Source organism: Aphelocoma coerulescens, chromosome 20 (genome assembly GCF_041296385.1).
Source record: "Aphelocoma coerulescens isolate FSJ_1873_10779 chromosome 20, UR_Acoe_1.0, whole genome shotgun sequence".
Lineage (NCBI taxonomy): Eukaryota > Metazoa > Chordata > Aves > Passeriformes > Corvidae > Aphelocoma > Aphelocoma coerulescens.
In genome coordinates, this window is record NC_091033.1 from 8,577,793 (window position 1) to 8,603,303 (window position 25,511).

General features: G+C 47.2%; 1 protein-coding gene across 2 annotated transcripts; it reads right to left on the reverse strand.

Annotated features, from left to right (window-relative positions):
- Positions 1 to 129: 129 nt before the first annotated feature.
- On the reverse strand, positions 130 to 23,036 carry CSNK2A1 (casein kinase 2 alpha 1). 2 transcript variants are annotated; one of them, XM_069033970.1, is made up of 14 exons: positions 22,935 to 23,036; positions 10,845 to 11,035; positions 9,805 to 9,916; positions 8,806 to 8,907; positions 8,347 to 8,397; positions 7,572 to 7,631; positions 6,811 to 6,894; positions 6,303 to 6,413; positions 5,388 to 5,489; positions 4,384 to 4,484; positions 3,507 to 3,655; positions 2,144 to 2,230; positions 1,311 to 1,463; positions 130 to 465 (listed from the first exon to the last, which is right to left on the reverse strand). In XM_069033970.1, exons 2-13 carry the CDS (start codon positions 10,943 to 10,945, stop codon positions 1,348 to 1,350), a joined length of 1,176 nt encoding a protein of 391 aa, XP_068890071.1. In that variant the 5' UTR covers positions 10,946 to 11,035; positions 22,935 to 23,036; the 3' UTR covers positions 130 to 465; positions 1,311 to 1,347. The 2 variants fall into 2 exon arrangements, with proteins under 2 accessions (XP_068890071.1, XP_068890070.1); XM_069033969.1 differs by having other exon boundaries at positions 130 to 1,463.
- Positions 23,037 to 25,511: the final 2,475 nt, after the last annotated feature.

Genomic DNA, 25,511 nt, shown 5'->3' on the forward strand with positions numbered 1-25,511 from the left:
TTGCACTGCGCCCCACGGGTGTGACAGGGACATGGCCTTCCCAGGGCACATGTGGCTGTCACCACTCCTGTGTCAGTGTATGACCACCCCAGGGAGGCCTCTACACAGGGAACTTAAATCTAACCTCGATAAATAAAACCAAATGTTTATTTACACCAAAGAATTCCAACACTGGATCTTTCACATATGAAGGACAAAGTATATATACACAGCAAGGGGTAGCAGGGCTGTAACAAGGGTGCTTTTCCGTTGTCAATGATAATATTTGTCCACAATTACTGATCTACCATTTCAGTTTAAGTTAACGTCTCCTCGCTCCTTCCTCTCAGTGCATATTTACAAGACTGTGAGGTAACTGGTATTCTCACCACATGGCACGTGAGGGAGGGGATGGTGGGTGAAGATGTGGGATCGGACTTGGCGCAGTCTGATATTTCCAGCTTTAAGTAGCCACCAGCTCAAAACCTATAGAAACAATTTAAAAACAATATACCCAATAACAAACTAATTCCAGAGATCCAAGCCAAGCAACGGCTGGAAGAACCCTCCGTGAGAAAGGGGCTGATCAGAGCAGGGCTTACTCTACAGGAGCACCTGTCTCAGGAGGCAGCAAGGACTCCATTGGATCAGTAACTTCATTTTTAAGACTAAAATTACATGCAAGGGGTGAGTTGGCATTCTGGTTGACTCCTAAGGAGACATTATCCAATCCAATCAGGGTTTTGGACACTATCTGCACTTACTCCTTTTAAGCTTATCCCACCTCTCCCTACTGGAATTGTCTCCTCAGTGTACCCTGGCTGGGACATATGCAGGACATGGGGTTCAAGTGAGTGGTACTTAAGAATCCCCTCCCCTGCCTCATGAAGACTTGGTTTGGTAGTCTCTGGAGAACAGCACAATCCCCCAAGGTGTACGCTTGTGGAGGAATAATGGTGGGAACATGAAGAGAAGAGATTTCCAGCAAGATGCAAGAGCTTGGAAATGCTGTTGATTCATCATTGTTATTACATGAAGAGTTGTTTGTTTTGTTTTGTTTTTTGGGGGGGGGAGGGGTGGGGGGGGGGAAGAAAAACTGTCCAAGAAGTATTCCATCTGTAGGTATTTTCAGGGAATCCCCTGAGTTACGAAAAGTTCAAGTAAAAAAAGAAAAATCAGCCTATAATAATTTTGTATATAATGACTGAACTACTATAAATCCACAAGCAACAGTTCAGACACGGTGTCTCCAAAGCGTTCATCCCCTCCCTTCCCCTGCCAGGCACGAGCTGCGTCCTGAGGAGAGGTGGAGGGGGAAACCTCTTCCCCACCTGACTCAGCTCAGGCAGCAGGAGACAGAGCCCGTCACTACTGCTGGGCGCCCGCAGCAGCTGGAACCGGCATCCCCAGGGTGGTGGTGGCAGAGATGACGGGTGAGCCTGCTAGAGGTCCAAGGGGTGAAGGTGTTGGCACTGAAGAAATCCCTGGAAGAAAGATAGGTAAGCAGGAATTAGAGTGAAACCACAGGGCACTGCTATCCAGGACAGCTTCTGAAGTCAAGTGGGAGCTTTGTGGGTCAGTTACATTTTCAGAACTGCCAAAATAACTGAGACTGAAGATCTGTCACTGTTCTCTGCAGCTCTGGGGAGGGCACAGATTTGCACACACCTGAGTGGCACTGGTGTGTGCCTCTGCACCTGATGGGCAGAGATGTGGCAGGATCACAGAACAGTTTGGGTTGGAAGGGACCTTAAAGCTCCTCTTGTTCCAACCCCCCTGCCATGGGCAGGGATACCTCCCACTAGACCAGGTTGCCCCAAGCCCAGTCCAACCAGGCCCTTAAACAATTCCAGGTATCAGACAGCCACAACTTCTCTGGGCAGCCTGTGCCAGTGGACTGTCCTTCAAACTGCTGCCAGAAAATCAACTGCAAAGCACTTACTGTTTTTTAAAATAAGACCAGAAAAACAGGTCAGGCTGCCCAAGGCCTTATTTATCAGGCTCTCCCACCCACTTTGCAGCTCTCCTTGCCCTTGTCCCCAGTCCTGGGAGATGACCCAACGCTGCCCCACCTGCTGAACTCTCCCTCCTGGATCCGCCCACCCACCCCACGTGTACAAACATTTTAGCACACCAAGCACCAAGAAGAGTTGATAGAACCGACCTGACATCATGCTCGCACTGCTGACAGGAGTGCTGCCACCTGGCATGTTGGACGAGCCCATCCGAGCCTGGTCTTTCACAATGGGATCTAGGAAGAGCACACTACCAGTAAGTGCTGTGTTGCCAGAGAGCTGCTGAGGCACACGGACTGCCTGTGGCCTCTGTGCTCAGCCAGTCCTGGCACTCTGCCTGTGTCAAATAACATCAACCATCATCTATTGAAACACAGACATTTCCACCAACTCCAGTGGGAAGCACTCAAGAAGGTACCAAGGTCACGCAGTATCGGGGAAAGTCAGCTAAATGATGTGATTTGGGGTTCAGCAGGACTGTCTGTCAGGAAAAGCTGAGGGATATTATGGCAAAGTTGATCTTTCTGTGCTAAGCAACTACGTAATTGCAGAAAGCCAAACCCAGAAGCTTTGGGTGTAGCAAGCAGAAAGATTATCAGTAATTACAATCACGTGTCATGTCTCTATACACATCTCACATCTCTGTGAGCTGTCAGGAGTGTCACTAGAACTTGTCTTCCGTGAGATGATCACAACTTACTTTATTTTCAGCTGCATGTGAATAATGCTCTCACTTGAACAGGGACAACCCCTTCCTGCCTCCCAGGCCTCCTGTATCAGACAAGGGAATTCCAAACTCTGCCTTTGCTCATGCTGAGCTCAGCACGACCTGTATCTTTTTGTGGACACAAGTTAATGAACTGTTTGTCCCAACTCTCACATTCCAAGCTTTTGGCTTCACTAATACTCATACTAGCAAAACATTTCCCTGGGATGTTTCCAACAGGTGTAGCACAGATCAACAGTTTGTTAATTACAGGGGTCCCTTCAGAAGCAGCAGCAAAAAAAACCAACCAAACCACCTGAGCAAATATTGACATTATGCATTATTGCAGCTGCTTCAAACCCCGAAATAGCAGTATCAGCGAAAAACAGCAACCATTTAAAAGCATTTACTAGTGAAAGTAACATTTTCACTTGCAAAATCAAGACCTGAATATAGCAGTAGCTAAGCAATTTAGCAACAGGAGTTAAAATGCCTGTTTATCAACAAGTCTAGGTTTATCCAAACACAGGAATCCATGCATACCTGCAGAAAGCAACCCCAAATCACGTAATTTAGGTGACTTTCCTTGATATAACCTGCTGATTCATGGGCCTGACATGGGTATCCAACACTGATTCCTTGGCTGGTGGAGGTGGCACACAGAGACCAGCAGCATCAGCTCCAGCACAATTATTTGCAGAGACCAGGCTTACATCATTGTTGCCATTCTCAGTTCCCATCTGCACAACCCATGGGAACGGAGATTTCCCAGAGGCAGAACTCTCAGGACAGCAGCTGATACTTACAGAAGTAGGGGTGTTCCATGGCTTCTCTTGCTGTGAGTCGTGACTGGTGATCATATCGCAACAGCTTGTCTAAGAAATCCAGAGCTTCTGGACTCACCAGATGTTGGTTCTCGCTGTGGACAAAGCGCTCCCATCGCTTGCGGGAGTGTCTGCAGGAAAAGAGACCCAAATCAGGCCAGGCAGGGGACAGTGATGCCAAAACTCACTTTCTGAAGGAGCAAGAACTGTGACAGAGATCCAGCCCTGAGGGAGGCTGCAGCTCTGTGCAGCAGCCGCGGGACTGAGACATTCCAGAACAGAAAGCAGTGTCACTGTGTCTCCACGCGGTGGCACAGCAGTCACAGCCCCAGCACAGCCACCTCTGCCACCACAGCCCCTGCACAGCCCTGCCACGACCCCAGACAGCAGCAGGACTAATGTTCAGAATGGACTACAGGCCTAAAATTGTAGGTTCTGCTCTTCTCTTATGCACTTGAGTTCCTTTAATTTTAGTACCAGTATGAGGGGAAAAAACATATAAACACCATCTTTAGCAACACCTGTTGTTTAGCAACATTTTGCACCATAATGCAGTGAGAATGCAATTAGAAACACCATTTTGGTTTTTTCCCCCCCAGACTGAAGAGAGCATTTGCCCTTCATGCTTTCTGCTCCAGTAGTTCCTTTATTGCCTAGATGACATTTAAAAATCTTTCCTCAGGTCCATTTCCATATAAAGGACTACACAAAGCACTGGCAAAAGGGACCAAAGGCACAAAGTGACAGTTCTCCAGAATCCTGGCTCTGATTTCTCCCACAAATTTTTGTTCATTTCAAGGTCTGTTGACAAAGCTGTAACTGTCTGGGTCTACCAAAGAGACTCCAGACCTTGGCTCACCTGCCCAAGATGTCATTGAAACGTGGATCCAGCTCAATGTTGTATTTGTCGATGTAGTCATACAGATCTTCTGTCCCCAGCACCTTGGCTATCCTCACCAGCTGGGAACAAACACAAAAACAAGTCACTGCTATGAAGTTATGGTAATACCAGAGCCTGCATGAAGATACAGCAGCACATTCCCTTGGGAGCTTGAACCTGGTCCCAGCAGAGTGAATCAGAAGCCACAGGATTCAGCCTGTGGCTCTGGCTTCCCCAGCCACACAGTCCCAGGCATCAGGAACATGCCTCCACTCACAGCTGGAACTCAGTACCCCAAGGCAGCCAGGAAGGGAGCCATAGACCCTAAAATCTCTAAAACTGAGACCTTGCAACACTACCTCCCGTAGTAGCAAGAAAATATTCAAAACCAACAGAGGGTAAAGGCGAGAATAACTGGTCAAAAAAGCTGAAACTCTGGATCTTCCATGTGAAAGGTAAAGCACCACCCCAGAGAGCTCCAGAATAAAAGTTTGAGAATAGAAGGTCCCTGTTCCAGAATATTTGCATGGCAGTCACATGCTGAGCATGTGATAAAGGTTTAAATATAAAAAATTTGGCCTAAAGGCAACACATCAAAGATTTCAGAATCTGTATAAACATGTACCAAATGTGCACTTTCTATACAGAGTGGCGGGAGAGTGAATAGTGGCAGGAGCTTTCTACATAACATAACCTCAGGAAGAGTCAAACTATGTACTAAAACACACCAGCCTTAATATAACTATTTCTACAGCTTTTCCCAGACACCTACTGAGGAGCTCCTAAGTACAAAGCTCTATAAATCCATTTCTATTTAATTGGTTACATAATCTTGCACACTTGAGAAAAGGAATATGGCTTCAAACTGAGCAAAGAAGCCATTAGAGAAATGCTTAAAAATTCTCTGGATGACTCGGTAGAAGCCTAAGCAGGAACCCTTCATGGTGCTAAGAGAACAGACATTGTACATGACCAGCTCTCACCTGATCATAGTTGTCATGGCCATGGAAAAATGGCTCCTTTCGGAATATCATACTAGCCAACATGCAACCCAAGCTCCACATATCCAGACTGTAATCATACATCTGTACAAAACCAGAAGGACAATTCAATTTCTAATGAATTAAGCAGAACAGACCTCCAAGACTAACAGGGTTCCCCCCCCTCCCCCGTGATATGAACACAGCCATGTTATGCTGGAAACAAACTGAACTATCTTCACGTATCTTTGTCCCTGAATACTGTTCAGCTCAGTGTTCCAGTTACTCAAACTGGGATACAGCAATTAGCAGGACAGCAGGTATCCTAGTTCCCTCCCTGTCTGCCAGGATACTAAAGATCAGAGCTTTCTTCTCTTTTCACTGCAGACTCCAAATGTTATAAACCACTGAGAAATGTGCGTTAGGAAAGGAAGCATTGCAACAAGCAACAAAAGGTGTGGACTCCCCAGGGTCCACGGGCAGGTGAGGATGTGCCTTTTTCCAGAACCAGCATGGTCTGAAAGTCACCAGGAACACTGTGATTTCCATAATGCAAACTGCCATCAGATATGAGGATGCTTTTATAGTTTAATTTAGAAGTTTGTGCAGTACTCGCTGTTCCCACGGGGGCTTTGTTTCATTCCTGTACCCCACTGCAAACACAGCCTTGCTAAAAAAATATTCAACATTTGTATTCCAAGATCCATAATGATAGCTCTGCAGCTTTTCCTCAGGTCCTGAGACTACTCATTAGTTTCTTTCATTCAGTGGGCTTTATGGCCACTGCTTTCTGCCATACATTTTGGAACAGACTGTCTTCAGCTTCAACTCTCTAGACACCTGAATTTTGGGTTTATTACCTTGAAATGGTACTGACTTTCCATATAAAAGTCAGTAAGAAGCCCTGGTAATTCTTACCTGATAATCTACAAGAAGTTCAGGTCCTTTGAAATATCTGGAAGCCACTCTGACATTGTACTCTTGGCCGGGGTGATAGAATTCAGCCAAACCCCAGTCTATTAGTCTAAGCTAGAAATGGTAGAAAACAAAGAAAAAGGCTCAAGGGATGCTCCAGCTTTCCATTGGCTGAATGACACTGGTGAGCTTAATTTGAAGTTATTTTACAAGTCTTCCATTTTGAATTAATTTGATCACCGTATCTGGTTACATATTCTCCCCAAACCCGTATCACCAAGCAGTCTAAATAAAATACCTCTCGTTACAACCCTGCCTGTGTGTTATATGTGACCAAGTAAAGCCTCAAAAAGCAGCACAACATTCTCATCTTACATTTGCCCACACCATGAGAGCGGAGCCCCCCTTAAAGAGGTGTGCTAGTACCACTACACAGGAGTACCCAAAAGGGATCCCAGTTTGCCAAGAGAAAAGCAGGACCCCTCCCTACCCCCCAGCCACCCCACACTACCTTTCTGTGCTCATGGTCAATCATGACATTGTGAGGTTTGACATCTCTGTGCATGATTCCCATGCTATGGCAGTAATCTAGAGCCTGCAGGTGAAAGGAAACAGATGCTGGAGTGACAAGAACATCTCAAGTTCAGCCATATTCAGAAGTATTTCCACACATATCAAGTCTTAACTATATGACAAGATTGTCCCGTGTTAGATCCTGGACTAGACTCACTGATCACAGAAAATAATTCTAGAGCCCCCTCTCAAAGGGATGTCCCAGCAACACAAGTGTCTTGACTTCACTTCATGTGCTTCCTCACAAAAATTGGAATTTCAGAGTCTCTAAGAGCATAGTTACTAGGCACTAATGATCACACAAGCCCCCCTTCTCCAGACTCCTAAAGAGAAATTACTTAGTTCAGAAGAATAGACAAAGACATTTGACTCACATTATACTAGAGCACAAACCCAGCCAGTAACAGCTCCCAGTTTTCAGAAAGCTACGTGTACTCCTGATTTAGGATTTTAAGGTATCTCAATGTACCAAAAGGCTCTGTTAGCCACAAAAGAAAAAAAAAAAAAAAAGACTAGAATTTGTTGCAGAAACAAGGCTGAAAAATTGATATTGGCTTGATATTTTTCTGCCCAATTCTCTCTTTCCTTTCCTCAGTGATATAATGTCACTATCATCAGTGACATGAGAACCATCTCTACAGGATTAGCTGAGAGTAAATACAAGAAATAAACCAACAAAACGGCAAAACACCAACTTACCTTCAAAATCTCATACATGTAGAATCGAATATCATAATCTGTTAATGTCTGGTATAATTGCTGTGGGACACAAACACATCATGTCAGTGCTAAACATCCAAAAAACCCATCACATCCCAGTCAATCCAGAACATCCAGCCCTGTTCTGGGCTGCTGTCATTTTCCAAACCCATTTGAAGGTATAGTCCAAGTTTCCCAAGTTACTCTGATCCCATACCTGACTCTGATCAGTCTGTTCCTATCCCTTTACAAATCCCATACATAGTTTACTTCCAGATCTGCTCAGACAGCACTTCCTGGCTCCTGTCACTATCTCCCTCTGGTTGTACCCACCCAGCACAAGCATGGTGGATGACATTGCACAGCCCTTCTTCTTCTGAGGCAGGTCAGTAAGATGGGACAAAGAAACATTTAAATCCTTATTCCCAGGAGCATGAAAGGCCACAGAAACAGCTGTCTACTTTTAAAGTGGTTCCAATAAATACCTGTACACATAAAAACCAAAATGCCTCAAAGAGACACTGATGGGCCACCAGATAACAGACTGATTTGCTCCCAAGGTTAAATATTTCTTGGAATCTGCATTCTCATCTTGTAACTTTTGTGGCAAAATGGTACTGGTGGGCTACTGTCCCAGCTGTATTTACCTTTAAAATTAAAAGCATTTCCTATGCTGGAAGGAAATGCCTGTCCTACATACTTGCCCTTCCCCAGAAAAACAGAACGAGTGGTTTTCAAACAGAAAAAAAAAGCAAAGTCACATCCCGCACTGTACCTTAAAGTCTGTGTTGTTTACATGTTCAAAAACCAAAGCCGGTGTTCGAGACTGAAACAGAAAAAAAAATTTAGCCCTGTTATGTTTCCACTTAGGATAATGATTTAAATAATTTTTTCTCCTAAAACTGCAAAAAACCCCTCTGCCTTGGACATATTTATGATTCCACTCAGACAGAGAGCAGAGCCAAAGCCCACAGCCCCCGGCAGCACTGTTTGCAGAGTGAATTAACTTGTCTCAGCTCACTGTTATCTCCTCCTCACAGAGTGAGGGGCTAGAGGACCTGTGGGGGAAGGGCCCTCTAAAAGAAGTTTATCAGATTAAGAGCTGATCTGATTAGTCAATTCAAAAGCAGGCTTTAAGAGCAGGGGAAAACAAAAAGCCAGGTCAGAGCCAAAATCAAACAGAGCAACTTCATCCATAACCCCAGTGTACCCCTTGAGTTCCTCCCTTACTCACCACAGGATCTTTTACTATATCTGCAAGGGTGATTATATTGGGACCGCCTCGCAAGTTCTCTAAGATCTTGATTTCACGCTTGATTTTCTTCTTTTTAACAGGCTGAAGAATAAAAACCCGAAGTGTAAGATAAAGCCCTGCAGTAAAGTGAGGCTAATAGCTCAACACCCAGATGACAACACCCAGGTGACTGCACATCAGCAAAATATATTGGCACCTTTGCAATTTAACCTGAGCATGCATCACACCAGTAAGGGCTCAAATATCTGCTGTCTCCTTTCTAACCATACAATCCTGACAGCTACAGACAATAATTCCATGTGAAGAAGAGGCAGGAAGATGGCATTTTTAAAAAAAAGCTCTCTGAACACGATCTGATGGGACAAGAGGAAATGGCCTCGAGTCATGCTAGGGGAGGTATAGGTATCAGGAAAAAATTTCTCCACAGAAAGGGTTGCCAAGCCCTGGAACAGGCTGCTCCAGTGGTGAAGACACCATCCTTGAATGGATTTAAAAGATGTAGATGTGGCACTTGGGGACATGAATGCTGGGGTGCTGGCTGGACTTGATTATCTTTGAATGCTTTTCCAACCTGAACACTTCTTAACTGGTATGTGGCAAATGTTTAACTATGAGAAGTCCATGGGCTATTGGAGGCTCACTAAATGAAGGCCACGGCCATGACAGCCTGCCAGGACACTGGCACTTAGAGAAGCTGAGAATTTTGTATTCAGTTGTTACGTGCTGCTTAGCTCCACGTAAAAAGGTGTTGCACATCAGGGCTTCTTTAAGACAGAGCCTAATTCCTTACAGGCAGAAATCTGACTGAATAACCAAGTGTAGGGCTTATATCAGGAGGCTCAAAATGATGGCCTGTTTCACTGAGTGACACTCCAAAGCCAGGCTTTAAGGATTTCAGTTTTAGAACATCAAACAGCCCTTTCTGGCCTCCTGATCACCTCAAGACAGATTTTATCTCTTGCCCAATCCCCAGCTCACCTTGAGAATTTTAACAACTACTTTTTCGTTATTTGTAATGTTGATGGCTTCAAATACTTCACTGTATTTGCCTCGGCCTAATTTTCGAACTAGCTGGTAGTCATCTTGATTTCTGTGGAGAGAAAAGGTTAGAGTTCCAAAGGGCTCAGTCATTTCCATCACAATTTATAAACTGCTCCTTAACACTCAATCACTGCCTCACTTCCCAGACAAAGGGGATTAACTAGTGCATTACCTCTCCTGAACAGGATGATTTAAGAATTAGGAGAGAAACAGGGAGCTTCTATTTGCCCAAAATAGAGTCAAGCCAAAACTATGGATTGAAAGCCCAACTATGTATTCAGCATCAGCAAACTTGAACTATCCCTTCTCTCTGTATTTGGAAGCTCCATTTTTCTTTGTATAATGCTGGTAAAATTCAACAAAGACAGTAAGAGCAAAAATCTAAGTGCAAGACTGTTTAAAAACAGTCTGGGCACAAAGCAGCACTTATGCTCAGACGACTGTGTACATTCCAGAAACTGGGAACTGCACAGCTGAGGGCAGAACTCTGTCTGGGCCCTCCATACCCCAGCTATGAAGCTGCCACCACTGCTGTCTGATTCTGGGACACTTTAGTCATGAGCTCAATTTAGACACCTCCTTCCTCCAAAGAGAAGCAGCCATGTCTTTTCCAGGCACTTGCACAGAGCTGAGCAACAAGTCATAAAATAGCATGTACCTATTTAAGTCGGTGGAGTGTCTTCCCTCATCCAAGTCAGCAGCAACTTCAGTTTGAAAGTCTTTTCATGTCTTTTCAGCCCTACACTCAGGACTGTTTGGATTGTTTCAGAAAAAGATTTTCTTCCCTCTGAAAGGGGAAGTTTCCTGACTACCTGGCAAAAATTCTTCAAACTTTTAAGGAAGCTGCTATAAATGTTCCTCCACAACTGGGGATTTAAAAGTTTGGTAAGAAGCATTTTTCTGAAGAGAAGCTGTAATCCTTTCACTTGCCATCTGCCAAGAAGCGTGAAAAAGCCTCATGCAGCCCAGAGACTTACCCCCACTCAACAACATGCGACTCATAGTCCCAGTACTCCCGGGGTCTGTGTGTGTTCACATCCGTGTAAACTCTGGCCCTGCTCGGCACGGGTCCCGACATATCAGACAGCTTGGCAGGCGGAAATGAGATGTGAAATCAGATGCGACCTGGTCTGCAAAGCCGACAGAGAAAGGCCTCAGATTCCCCCACCTGCAGACAGAATATAAACCAGAGGTTAAATTCTCAAGGTACTTCAAAAGTATTTAAGTTAATCATTAAAAGCTGCTGCAAATGAAGGGCTGGAGCCTGCCCAGCCACAGGCCTGGGATCGCTTGTCAGAGCTTGAAAGCCATTTGTCTGCTCTCCCTCTCGCAGGACTGGCCCCTAGCAAACCAACCCCCCGACCTCACAACTTTCAGCACCTTATTTCCAACTGCTGGTTGTAGAAGTAACTTTCCAAAAGGAAAGAATGCCACGTGCTCTGTATCTGCAACAGATTACCTCCTTTTGACTCCGGAGTGAAAGCAACAGCCACAGGCTGCCATCTCACCCTCATCACAAGTCTTGGGCCATCCAATGTAACCAAATCAATTCTGCTGGGACAGGAACCAGCTTTAGTCACAACTCCCCACAGTCAAAATATTAAATCTGACTGTCCAAAAGACAGCAGCATCTGCATTGGATTATGATGCTTTAGTCAAACATGAAAGAAATGCACTGCTGCAAGAGTCTGAAGATGTTCCTTTGCATTCTGCTTGCCCAAAGTACCTCCAAGCCTTCCTCCTTACAGTGTGATTTTTGCAAAGCTTCTGGTAAGTTTTATCAGTATTGAGACTAGTCAAAATCACTCAAAAGAAAGTTACTGTATGTCAGAGACAAACACTGTATTTTTATCCTATATGTCTGAATATTTTATCATCTAGATCTGAATATTTAAGACAGAAGTAACTCACTACAGCTTTGTATCAATATTGTCCTATCTAAAATAAATGTGGTGCCTTTGCATCTCTCAAATCTTTCACAACAGGAAGTTAACACCTTTTTAGATGTTTAAATACAAGAATCCCCTTGTCAGCTTTCAAAATAACTTACAAGAAAGGGAGTTGTACTGGAGCAGGGAAGAGCATTGACTGATGTGCAGCAGCACATGGCAGGGCCATACAGGCCTGTGTATGTGCTCTAACAGTGGGGAACGCCTATTATTTAAATTAATATACTTATTTGCTATGCCAGTCTTATCCCTTCACAGAAAATGGGCAACTGCCAGACTGTAGGAGGAAGTAATAGCCCCATTAATCACACATTAATGAGAAAGACCTAGAAATCTGCTTGGAGCAGTTAGCTTAAGCTATTAGGACATGTCACACCAGAAGAAAACTCCGAAGCAAAATCCTGCTCTAGAGGCAGAGTCCTGTTGTTTATCTGAGGTGTGCAGCACCCCAGCTCCTGTGAGGACCCAACAAGAACCACTGGCTGTGAAGATGGTGGAGGACCTGGGGGACACAGGTCTAATGTCCTTCACCGTGTCACAGAGCCTGACCAGCAGCTGGTCCTGCATCCAGAGGCAGAAGTGCATGCAAGGGCTCTCTGACATGGACGAAGCCTCCTCAGGTGGGACAAAGCCCAGCACTGGGTTATTTTTTGACCTACTGACACACGAATGGTAGACCAGGTTGCAGTAATCCAGTCCCAAGGTTAAAAAGGGACACAGCACTATCCCAAAGTCCACAATGAAGGGTGACCAAGGCCTTAGACCAATAAAAGAAGGATGGGGCACTTCAGCCATGTGTCCGGCTAATGGAAGAATATGAAGTATTCCTAAAAATATAGTAAGTCTATTCCTGGACAAAATGCTAGTCCTCTCACAAAATACAATTTCAGAAGATGAGGCAGCAAACATCTAAGACCTCAAAGCATTTATGTGGCATGACTCAGACATTTAGAAATTAGATGTCCCCAGGCATTACTAGAGCATGCAAGTTTACTAGAACAGTTTAGTACAGTGAAATTTATTAGATTGCAAAGTTCAGTCACTGTGTTTTTGTTTCTCCTCATTTCATGTGCTTCTGGCAGGAGATACATTGGCCATTTCCTCTGCCCAATACTCCTTGAGAAGGAATTAACTGAACTTATACATGTCTCAGATGACTTAGCGATTTTAATTTTTAAGCACAACCCAGTATCAATAAAGCACACACGACTGCTCCCCTCACCCAGCTTAGCAAGATCAGTTTCAGCACAAAAAAAAAAAAAAAGAGAAAAAGAAAAATCAATCACATTATCTAAAGATAGATCAAATTTCACAGTGGCTATTTTTTGTCACGTAGCTCTAGCCTAGCTCAAGCAGCACATTGTAACAGGCTGCTCAGGGAAGGGCTTTTTCAGGAAATTATCAACTGTAGCTTCTAAGAATGGCACACAATGTCTATTTACGAGGGTAGGTATTATTGTCTACTGTTCCTTACGCAGGAAGGGGAGAGAGTCTGCACAGATAACTTAATTTTAAAGCAAACAGAGCAACAGACATACACAAACTTACCCTGCCTGAAAGCTGCTCACTCACTCTGCTCTAAACTGCCAAGGAATTTGTATAGATTTTGCCTTCAGTGCCCCTGGAGGGGGATTATTTTGCAGTGGATCCAAACTCTTTGGCAGAAGGGAATGACACAAATAAGGACAGATAATGGGGACAGGAGCTGACATGCAAGTGTCAGTTGAGCCTGCAGTTTTAAGGCAAAAAAATCTATAGTATGAGCAGCAATTCCACCTAGAGAAGTGTCCTGAGCTTGTTCTAAAAGATGAGTTCTATTTCTGCAGAATCCAAATAGAATGCTGTCATTTATTAATTCCTGCATTAATGACAGAATCATAGAATAATTCAGATTGGGAGAGTCTGCTAAATATCATCTAATCAAAGTAGATGTGGTGGGATCAGGGTCCAGTGTAGCCTTGAGCATCTCCAAAAACAACATTAAGATTTTAATTTCTCTGGTAGAGAAGTGTTTTACTAGGAAACAACCATGAGCTTTTAGGCAACATACCAGAGGTCACAGAGAGAGGAAGACAAAGCTCCCAACTACAGTCTGACATGATGTTCACGGGAAGGCCTGCCTGTGCAAGGACACAGAGCACGGCTTCTCTTTCAGCACCTGTGGTGACACCCCTTGGACAGTTATCACCCAAAAGGGCTCACACGACAGCTACAGCAAAGCAGCACCATGCTAAAGTTTCACTGTTGGCTTTTCCCCCACAGGCCTGTCCTCAAAAATGCCGTTGAGTATTAGCAAACTGATAATTAGCTGATTTTTCACACAGCAGCCTTATCAAGAGGAACCCTGCTCATCCCACACAAGAACAGAGCCAAACACAGCTCCTGTCCTGCTGACAGAGACTCCACAGGAGTGCCCAGAGATGAACAATTGTGCTATTACCATACAGGAATTTTTTAACTGGAAGGCCTACTAATTAAAAAAGATCAGTTCTTAAAAGTTTTAATTCTTCTAACAGTAGCCTGTTGTCTGAATAGTTTGGCAGGTTTAGATGTTTTATGCCTAAAGTTCAATAAAAGAGTAAAAAACCTCTCAATGTTCACTTTGAATCTGATTTTTAAAACATTTTAATCTAAACCAGTTACAAATCCCCTCATTTTTAAAAAGGGATGTTATCATCTTTACAATGCATTCTAATTCTAAGGGCAACCATGACCCCCCATGAGAATTTGATATTTTGTGAAGTATCCATACTTCCAGGACCTACTCCAATTAGTACAGGAATTTCCTACACCCTCTGTCCTTCCAGATGCATGCACTTAGAGCAAGTAGCAACAAAACACAGCTAAGAAATCCATGCAGATTAGTTTCTGAGAAACACACCTACTTCGCCTCTAGTAAAATTTGCCTTTTTTCAAGTCCACAATAACTGAGATACTGGAATGACTTTTTTCTCCTCTTAAATGGAAATGTTCTTGGCACAGAACTTCTCTCAGGCAGTTACTCACACAGACCTTAGAACCTACAAAGTTGCCCCAGTATGATGCAGCTCATATACAGGCTCCCAGTGAACTAAAAGCCAAGAGCTTCCCAAGTTCCAAGGAACTCACAAGTGCTATCCAAGTGATGACCTTTGTGGATAAGGTCTGGAATATAAATAATGTACCCAAGAACACAAGCACCGCTTGACACTGGCTTCCCTGTGGATTGCTGCTAACAGCATGCCTTGCCCTCATTGTGAGCAATATATTGCCAGGAAGATCCAAGTTCATGCAGAGAGAGTGGAGTGAACCCGGAAAACCTTGTTGAACACCATATAAACCTGGTTATTCCTGATGACCCACCTGAGCTTGGCTTCAGTGAGCCCACAGCAGTCCCAAAGGAGTAAGACAGGCCCTGAACTGCAGCAAGCCGAACTCGAAGAGGCAAGAAAACATTTCCATTGCTTTATGAATTCCAGATAAGCTCACCTTCCTCTCGAGGAGAAAGCGAGGTGGACAGATTGGCCAAACAGGTCTAGAGACTTTCCCCTCACTTCTACTTTCCCTATGTAAGCTCATTACAGTGGCGATTGTGCCAGCCTAAGACTGTAAACAGGCTGAGACAGCAGCGGGTTTGTTGTGAGAGAAGAAAAGCTCTGTCAGTGGAGAAGAGCAGAATTACAGCGTGGAGTCTGGAATCAAAAGGTTATTCCCCTTCTTTTATCTACAACTGCAAGCGAGATGTTACCTTTCATAGCAGAAGGCTTAAACCCAGCCTCTAAAATCATGAGTGCAAAATGTGATTTGTTAGGGTGAGCAAGAATTACAATTATCAGATAAAATTGTTGATGATTTCCCTCACATAGCCCTGTAATCCTCCCAAGGAAGAGTACCCACTCTTTCAGAGTTTGGAAAATATCTAATACTGAGAAACACCACTGAAATTAAAAAATCAAGACATGCCTACATATTACAGTACAGCCTGTTGCCAGTCAACATCAATCAACATCCAGCTTACCTTTAAAAGAAATAATAGCAATCAACTTTATAAAGTAATATGCTCTGTCTACAAAAGAAACCTGATTTGTGTGTTCTCATGATGCTGAAACTTCAGCAGTACAAGTATGGAACAAATGACCTCCAAAAGTCCCTTGCAACCTATATTTTCCTATGATTTTATAGCCAAAATAGAAACAAGCCTGGATTAACAAAATTGATATTTCACATCCTTTCCTGAAGATCATTTACCTACTAAAGGGACCACATCAATAGAAATGGAAATTTTAAAATCTGAGTTAAAAAAAAAGCTTAGGTTTGGAATCAGACTTTTCTCTGGGTATTGTTTTGGAACAGCACAGTCTGCTTTAACTGCATTTTCCACCAAAATTATTTTCCAGATTTCTTTTAAATAGCTGGTTGTGTCCGACTGTGGAGAAATAACAAATCATGATATGTAATGACCTCAACATTCTCTTAAAAAAGAAACATGAACTGTTGTGATTAATTCAAAACAAGACATGGCCAGTCTGTAGGGAAAGCAGTTGACAGGTTTAGCTATACTGGAAGAAACATATTGGAGTAATTCTGCACTAGAAACATCCTAAATTTAGACTGGCTCTTCCTTCATCAGCTCCACTGACTCCTCTCTGAATTCTTCACGGTTCCTGCCAATGAAGAAGTCATCCCCTGTAATGAGGATCACAATCTATAGGGAAGTCACAGGAATGGTTTTACTGTAACTCCATGTTTTATGATACTCTTCACAATCTTGGGGAAAACTTCACTGTCCCACTTTCCCAATTCAAAAGCAGCATCTAACACGTCTGTCACCCTCCAGGATGCCCTGGCAGTGGCTCTGGTGCCACACGCTCTCCTGGCAGCAGGTCTGACATGCTTTGTCTTCCTTTTTGTTCAGATCTGTAACAGGTGAATTTTAGCACAGCTCACATGAACCCTCTATGGGTCTCCAGCATCTCAGCCTGGTTGGACACCTGTCCTTTGCCAAACATCAGTGTTGGCAACAGCGCATGGACCTGGGGCAGAACACTGGGGTTACCTCCAGCAGCAGTGACAGGAATGCTGCTCGCTCCATCTCCTAAGGGATTCTGTGCTGAACAAACAACTTCCCAAGATCATGAACACTCACATTTTCAGAGCTAAGTTAGTCAACAGCATGTGGAGCAAAGGGAAAGACCCCAAAACACAAAGACCCCAAAGCTGACCTTGGATGAGGCCATGTAGCTGCAGGGGGTAGCAACATCAGCAAGACACCCAATCCCCACCACCCGAGCACAGGCTCTGCCTCTTTCCATGCCTGCAGCTTCTCCTGCCACCGCACCCAACCACCCATAAACCCAGCGGATATCCTCACTGCCAGTGCCAAGGACTCCTGACACAGTCTGATAAAAATGGCTGCAATATAACCAGGCACTGCTAAACGAACCTGTCCTTACACACACACACACACACCAAACAAACCAATGATAAAACTCCTCTGCTTGCACCTCTTCCCCAAACCGACAGTTCAGGCTGAGCAGGGAGTGCAGGAAAGGTGGGGGGGATTTTCTTTGGAGGAGTATCGCTTTAGGTCTGCGCCCTGAAGCCAAAGCAAGACTTCAACAGTCTTTTTCTTCCAAGTTCTTTTTCTTCCAAGCAGCAGTTCTTTTTCTTCCAAGAGCACTAACAAAACTATATCTTCTACTGGTGGAGCTTTGGACAGTATTCCAGTTACCAAAACTACAGTTTCTGGGACCCCAGCAACACCAGGGAACTCTTCCTGGAGGCTCACAAAGGGGAATGTTTCAGCAGCACCACAGGCTCTTCACAGCTGACATCAAGTTCCATTGGCAGCATCCTCTGGAAAGTTCTACCTCCCTAATTGCTGCTAAGCGACACAGTTGTTTTCCTCATTAATTAGTACGCATAGAGTACTGCCAGGACAATCATTCAGCTGATTTGACTCCTATGGTTCATGTACAGAGAGGGATTTAGGCAGAACTCAGAAAACTGACCTATACCAACCATCTGTAAAAGTTATAAAGTTTTAATTGATCTGATCATGAAATTCTTAGAAGCAGGAACAGTTACCAGAGCCAAAGGATAAACCAGAGGACACTGCCTGTAACTATTTCTTCAGGAAATCCATGTGATCAGCTGTTCCATGGAGCAGGCAATGCACCACAAACCATCTCCATCACTCAGCCAGCATCCAGCAGGCTCAGCAAGAGACACTTGGTGCAAACCCCTGCCAGCAAGTGAAGTTCTGAATAATTCTCTAAAAATTTATCATTATTAACATAAAATGAAACTAGCTACCACCATTCCAAGAATCAAATGGAAAAAAACAGCTATTAAACTCCAGCAATCAGCACTCTCCTTCACACCTTACAAGCCCCCAGTAACGCCATGGTGCCAAAACTTGTAACTTAATTTATAAACTCAGTTGAAATTAACCTAGATGCTGCAGAGTGAGCAAAAAGCCCTTTTTTTCCTCCTGGAGTACAACCAAGTGTGGAATAAAGGCTGGAATTCAAGAGCACTCTGGTAAGAGATACAGAAACCTGTAACAAAGGCCGTAAGAGAAGGAACACTGCAGGAGCTCTTGCTTTTCTAGACTGGAAATTAATGTGTTGTGCGCATCCATGCTCATCCATTTTCTGAATACTAAAAATAAAGACTTTCTGACAACTCACATGCACATGTGCAAATATGCTCTGAGAAAATGCCTTCTCCAAAGGCTTTGGTAACAACAGGGAGAGGCACCTTTTTGGCTCTCTGGACAGACAGGAGGATTTGGGGCCACTTCTTCCTACCACAGGAAGACCTTTCCTAGCCACGGAAAGCAAGTTCTGGCATGTAATTCTGTGTTAGTATGGTGGATTCTCCCTGAACTTGGCTTAATTAAAAGAGGACTAATTTAGCCTTTGGTTGTTCCAGAAGGTGCAAGGGCAGAGCCTACTTCTCTGCAAACACAGAGTGAGTAACTTCAATTTTCTAGGTCTGCTGTTAACACTCTATCCAGTGGGAAACATGCAGCCAAACTCTTGCCTTGACTCAAAATTGTTTTCTATCTGGCACACATTTTATTCACCACTCACATGAAATAAATTGCCATAATATGATGCAGCCATTACATGAACAAGAGCTGGACAGCCTCCTTTAGAAACCACTTCCCTGTAAATGGTAATATTAATTAAAAAACAGAACTCAGTAAGGAGGACATAACCTAAATCTCAGAAATAAAGTCTGTGGAAAATTAAAATTATTGAAGTTGTAACCTTCCAAATGTAAGTCTGTGATGGTACCAAGTCCACAAAGAACTCCAAGCCTCCCTTCTGCTCTTCAGCCTCCCAAAGCAGCAGCATGAAATGGGCAATAAAATCATTTGTCTGGAATAGTGTGAACACAGGAGCAGGTAAGACTTTGTGCCAGGCTCATGTTGCTGCTTCTCTACTGGACTCCTGACCAGAAAACATCCATGAACCACTGATCCTATGACCTCATCAACAATCCCATTTCTCATCAGTCTTTCCTACCAATATGTAAGTTTGGCACCTTGATGGCAAAAGGGGCCAAAAACCAGCTTGGAAAAACACTCTACATTCAGCAACAGCACTAACACCAGCTCAAAAAAGCTGCAGCCTCCTCTTCCAAGCAGTTTTTTCAGGTTCAAAGGAGAACTCCCTTTCTCCAATTACATTCTGTAAATTCCAGGGAAGTCAGCTCTTGGAAGCCCCTGGAAGGAGATATCCAAGCTTAGAAAAATTATCCAAGAGCTGTCTTGCAACAAATGTTTGTAGCCAGACTGAGTCAAGGCAGTCCTTCCTGATTTTAAAATCTTGGGTTTTTTTTTCTCTCAAGACCCTTACGGGACAATAAGATCTAAGATGGCATCAATCTCATGCACAGGGTTTCTAAAACAGATATCTTAATGCAAGCAATTCCATAATGGAGAAACGGTGAGAGGTGGAGGTGAGAGGTCTGGTAACCCAGAAATAAATCTCTGCCTCTTCAGAAATGTGACACGAAATTAATCACACCACCACAATGTCACCCATTTGTTTCTCCTGTCTTCCTTTCCCTTATTCCTCAGAGGACATGGGAAAGGCAAAATGAGAAAATTAGTTCTGCAAGGAGAAAATGGAGAAGAACTGAAATGGAAGTATAAGGACACCCACCATTTAATAAAATTGGGAAAAGTTGGGTAGATGTTCCTTTTATCAGAGCAGAAAGTTTCTTTCTCTACAACTCCACAAATCTATAACCACCTTTCAGCATCCTATATACCCTGAGATTCCTACTTCCAACTCATTCCATGCTGATAAACCTAATCTGCATTACTCAAAAAATGCCCCAAATATCAAACACTGAAGTCTTTCCACATTTCACTTTCAGGAAATGGTATTTTACCAAGTCAATTCCCAATCTCAGGACTGCATCTTCATTCTCCCATCTCACCAGCTTTTTTCAAACAAACAAGTTCCACTAACTGCCCCTACACAAACCTCAACAACCACCAAACCTCCACAATCCACTCTAAACCACCCTGCATGAAGCTCCATGCCATTCCCCCAGGTCCTGCAACTGATCACCAGAGCCCACAGACCAAGCAACTTTCCATGATCCAATTTCCTCTACATCTGCTAGAACCTACTGCCAATTTTACTATCACTTTTCCAAAGAGCCATATTCCCAACATCCAACAAGACTCGCTTTCCCTCAATCTATGAACCCATGAGCCCTGCCAAACCCTTAGAAAACCTGTTCTGAACCTCTCACTTGGAAGTCACTGCTTTCTCCTCCAACATCTACCTCTCACCACCTTTGTCCATGCTCTGTGTCTCGTCCCCTCACCCAGGCACATCAGCCAGATATTCAGCTGCATGAGTTTTTGCTCCTTTGCTGCAGTCAAAGCCAAGACTATGCTCCCTTCCTCACTCCAAGGCTGGTGTTCCCTTCTTCAACCCTGTTTCAACTCCCTGTGGGCAGCAGCTGACTGGTCAAGCTCTCTGGTCTGAGTGCAGGATATGTGCACCCAACTCTACCCCTACACACACTGGGAACAAGAAGACAGCAGGTTTCACTAACAGTAGAAATTATTTCACCAGGTATTGCCATAAATCACCAGAGAAAGGTGAAATAAAGGGAACTTCTCTCCACTGGCGAGATGAAAGGGAAGGATCACTGCCTACCACCAAAGACAGACATCCTTCACGCTCAGGGAAAGGTCTGGACCTTTACAATATGCCCTTCCCTGCCTGCAGTCATCCAGGGATTCCATCCACAAGGCACAGGTAGATCTTCTCCTGAGTGCAGAGCACTGCCTGCCCTGTACCTGGGATCGGACATCCCAATTCCAGTTTTCATTTTCCAGTTACAGACACAGTGCGTGTCTCCCCAGAGGATGTGATGTAGGGACTGGAACATTATCCTAATCCTAGTTTTAGGGCTAATTAAGGAACTGATGAAGCTTCATGCTTTCCCCAAATCCTGCCTTGAGTCTTCCCAACCTCACTTTCTCCTCTCCTAGCAGAAACTTCACCCTTTTCTACATCACACCAAAACCAGCAACTACAGGATGAGCGATTCCTCTGCCCCAGCTGACGATGCACCCGGAATCCACGCTGGATTCACATCCAACACCCAGGTCTGCTGGCAGGATGGCACAAGCCCCAGCTCTGAGTTTGAATAATTTGAGCAATTCTGTTTCAGAAAACAGAGGGTGTTCAAAGAACAAAGAAATCACTCCCAGCCCCAAGCAGAAATGCTGGGTGTCCACTTGCTTTCCTCTGAACAGCTGCCACTGTGCCCAGTCCCCTCTGGCAGGGACTCTTCACAACCCATCTGTGGAGTGCACCTAGGATTGAGCTTCCATGAGGAGCCAGGTGAGCACATGGCACAGCCCTCTCCAGAGACACGTGCCCAGTTTCAAAGCCCAGCACCGAAGGTCAGTACAAGAGCAGCTCCCCAAAGCCCCAGCCCAGAGTCAGGTTTGAGCAACACAAACCCCAAACCATCACAGACCCCACTCAAGGGTACCAGGGCTGGAAGGGACCCACAAGGATCATCAAATCCAACTCCTGGCCCTGCACAGGACACCCCAACAATCCCACCCTGTGCCTGAGAACACTATCCAAATGCTCCTTGAACTCTGTCAGGCTTGGGGCCATTACCACTGCCCTGGAGGGCCTGTTTCAGTTTCTGTCCGCCCACTGGGTGAAAAAACCTTTCCCTAAAATCCACTCTAAACCTCCCTGCATGAAGCTCCATGCCATTCCCCCAGGTCCTGCAACTGATCACCAGAGCCCATAGATCAGTGCCTGCCCCTCTGCTTCCCTTGAGCATTCACAATCCAAACTTTATTGGTTTTACCCCAAGCCCTTAATAAGAAAGAATAAAGTGATCTGACACACATGGGGTTCCATAATATTATCTGACCCCCTCCTCTTACAAACCACATTTTACCAACAGCCACATAGCTCTCGGTCCCAAGGCACAATTAACTAAATTACAGCGGGGGTAAGACTGACCACCACTGCTTCCACAGGCTGGTGCGGGAAGTCGTGAGAACGACCTTCCCCTCCACCCAGAAAGGCCCAGAACGGAGTCCCTGCGCAGCCGGGAGTGGGAGCGAGCACAAACAGGCCTTTTCATACCCCTTCGCATCCCCCCGCTTCTCCGGGCAGGGCGAGGAAAAGGCACGACCGAGCAATTTAGGTAAATAACACCTACACGGCCCGAACGTGCGAGCTGGGAGGGCTGGGGGAGGGGACGGCTCCCGTTCCGCGGGGCCCTGCCCTTCCTGCGCGGCCGAGGGCGGCCCCGCACCGGGCTGGGGGCAGCGGGGCGGCCCCTACACAGCCCCTGCCCGCTTCCCCCGGGGACTGGGAGCCCCTCCGTGGGCAGCAGGCGGCGGGCCCTGCCCTTCCCGCCGCACCGGACCCGCCCGCTCTGCCCGTTGCCCCTCAGCGCCGCCGCGGCCCCGCTCTCCTGAGGGGCGGCCGCGGCCCCCCGGCCCACACCGCGCCCGCGGTGGGGGGGGGCAGAGGGGCTCAGGAGGCGCAGCGGCGCCTTCCCCCCGCCGCCCGCTCCGCCCGCCACCGCCGCGGGGCCCCGCGTGGGCGCCGGAGCCGCCGGTACCTGGCGCGGCCGCCGCCGCCGCCGCCGCCGCCGCACACAGACAATATGGCGGAGGCACAAGGCTCGGCCGCCGCCGCAGGGACCAGAGCGAGGCGCGCCGGAAACGGAAACCGCGCGAGCCCCGCCACGCGCCGCGGAGGCGTGCGCAGGGAAGGGTGGAGCTCGCCGCGGGGGGTTATGGGAGTTGTAGTCCATAATGGTGACGACGGCGTGGCGTGGACGCGGATTTGTTCCTGCTCCGTGTCCAGCTGTGTCCCCGTGAACTGCGGGGAGGTGGCGGGGTCCGTGTCGGCCTCCGCGGCCCCGGCGGGAGGCCTGACCGTGAGCGGCGGCCGCTTGGGCCCAGACCCTCTGTGGGGCTGTGCGCGGAACGTGCCGCCAGGGGGCGACTGCGGCATGCGGAGCTGCCCCTGTACCGGCGCTTCCATCGGCCCCGGTACCGGTCCGTCCCCCGCTCTTACTCACGGCCTTTCCACGGTTCTGTCCTGGCCCTTCCACAGCCCTGTCCCAGCCGTTCTCCGGCCCTTCTCTGGCCCTTCTAGCAGCCCTTTCCCGGCCCTTCCACCGGTCCTGCCCCGGCCCTCCCAGAGCCTGCGGCCGCCGCAGAGCAGTGGGGTCCTGCCAGGGTATGGGGGCTCTGGCGCAGTTAATGGAAGGGCTTATCCCTCTGCTGAGCCTGCAGCCAGGCCAGCAACCAGGCCAAGCCTTGACCTGTTCCTGCTCCCCATGACCTTCTTTCCCTGCTTTTCATCTTTTTAGCATAATTTCTTGCCGTGCAACCCAGGACACATCACTTTTCTCCCCAAGGATTGGCCAGAGAAGATGGTCCACCGACACATTTGGTGCAGGCTGAGCTGTGGGAGACCCCGAGAGGGGAGGAAAGGCATCCAGGTTCAGCCTGAACTCGAGCAGGAGCCTGGGCTCATGGCACACTCAGAGCAGGGCTAGCAGGGGACATGCAGCTCTGGGCTGGTCACCGTCCTCCCACCCTGTTCAGGCTCTGGTTCGAGCTGTGAGCCAGCCTGGAGGGGAGGGGGTCGTGCTGAGCTGTGTCTGCACCCCTCTGACCCCCCCAGATCTCCCCATGCCCTTCAGAAGGGAGCCAGCCTGGCCCACCCCACCCCGACCTCATGGAAAGCTGAGCACAGCCAGGCTTCACCCCACTTCCCTCCCGGTGTGGGAGTCTCCCCCAGGGGAGGCCACTGGCCCAAACCTCGCAGCCCCTCACCCCGGGTCACTCCCATTAGGTAAAGGAGCAGCTCGTCCTGGCGGGGGTATCTCCCTCTTGCGCTTTCCTTGTATTGTACGGGCCTGGGTCATCGAGGAAATCTTACAGGTCCTTCTGCTGCCGAGTGGTCACGGGGGAAGCCCGGCCCCCTTCCCCCCATTGTCAGCGGCCGGGCTGTATCCTCGCTCCAAGCCCCGGCCCCTAAAAATAGCTCTTTGTCAGGCGATTGTTCCGACACCTTCGCGGCAGCATTGACGTGGGCCGGAGCGGGAGAGCGATGGGGTAGGTGGAGGGGAAGGGCTGGAGGTCCCCCCTGGGACCACTCCGAGGATTTGCCGCTGATAACGGCCCCTGTTGTGGGGAAATGGGCTCCCGGCGCGCGGCACGGTGCCGAAGGCCTTCCCGTGCCGCTGCTGCCCGCTGGTCACCTCTCCCCCACCTGCCCCTGCCCTCCTGCCAGCCGTGCACTGCACCCCACCCTGGGGTCACCAAGTGGGGAAAGCGGCTTCCCAGGGCACGGGGGGGACAGAGCCCTGCCAAGACCCCAGTTCAGATCCTGCCCCCCCCAAACCAGCTCCCTGGGGTGTCCCTGTTCACCCCATTGGGTCCAGGGCAAGCGGGGGCAGCCCTGGGGCAGTGGGGCTGCTGATGTGTGGGAAGGCTGCATTTCAGAGGGGTTAAGGCCATCCCTGCAGCACTGTCCCTGCCCCGAGCATCTGCAGGGGGCCCCTGCAGTGAGACCCGTCCCCACTCAGAGCCCCAACCACAATGCCTGTTGGATTGAGTGTGGGCCCTGCTGTGGGATCCCGGGGAGCCAGCACCACTGCAGGGCTCGTGCTGGGAAAGGGGCTGTGCAGGGGAGACAGCCTGGGACAGCCCCTCCCTTGTCACCCCCTGTCACTCACTGCCAGCTGAAGGTGATGGCCCCCCCCGGGCCCTCTCCTGCCCAGCCACCCCAGCTGCAGAAGTAGGATTTTATTTCCCATGAATAGGTCTGGATTAAAATAACCTCCTGGCCCAGATCCCTTTTCTGATGTGGCAGGAGATGTTTGCCCACAGCCCTGCTGGGTATCCGAGCCTTGACCCTCCAGGCTGCTGTCCCCATGGTGGGGACATGCCCATCCTCTGCCTGGCCCTCAGGGATGTATCCCGCTCCCAGCCATGCCCGGCCTCACTGACTTGGAGCTGCTGACCCTGCTCAGCTGCTGTCCCCAGGCCGAGCTGAGCCCCCAGGGCCGCCAGCCGTGGGGCAGGGCACGGGGCCAGCCCTGCTCTGATTACCCCCAGCGCTTTTTCCTTTTTCTTCCTTAATTTACTGAGTGCTAAATCCAAATATTACAACTTCCCCT

Coding starts and splice junctions, on each gene's coding strand:
- CSNK2A1 (XM_069033970.1), bottom strand. CDS start 10,945: ATGTCGGGACCCGTGCCGAGCAGGGCCAGAGTTTACACGGATGTGAAC. Junction 7,632..8,346: donor TAAACAACACAGACTTTAAG/GTACAGTGCGGG, acceptor TGTGTCCCACAG/CAATTATACCAGACATTAAC. Junction 5,490..6,302: donor AACTTCTTGTAGATTATCAG/GTAAGAATTACC, acceptor GGTTTTGTACAG/ATGTATGATTACAGTCTGGA.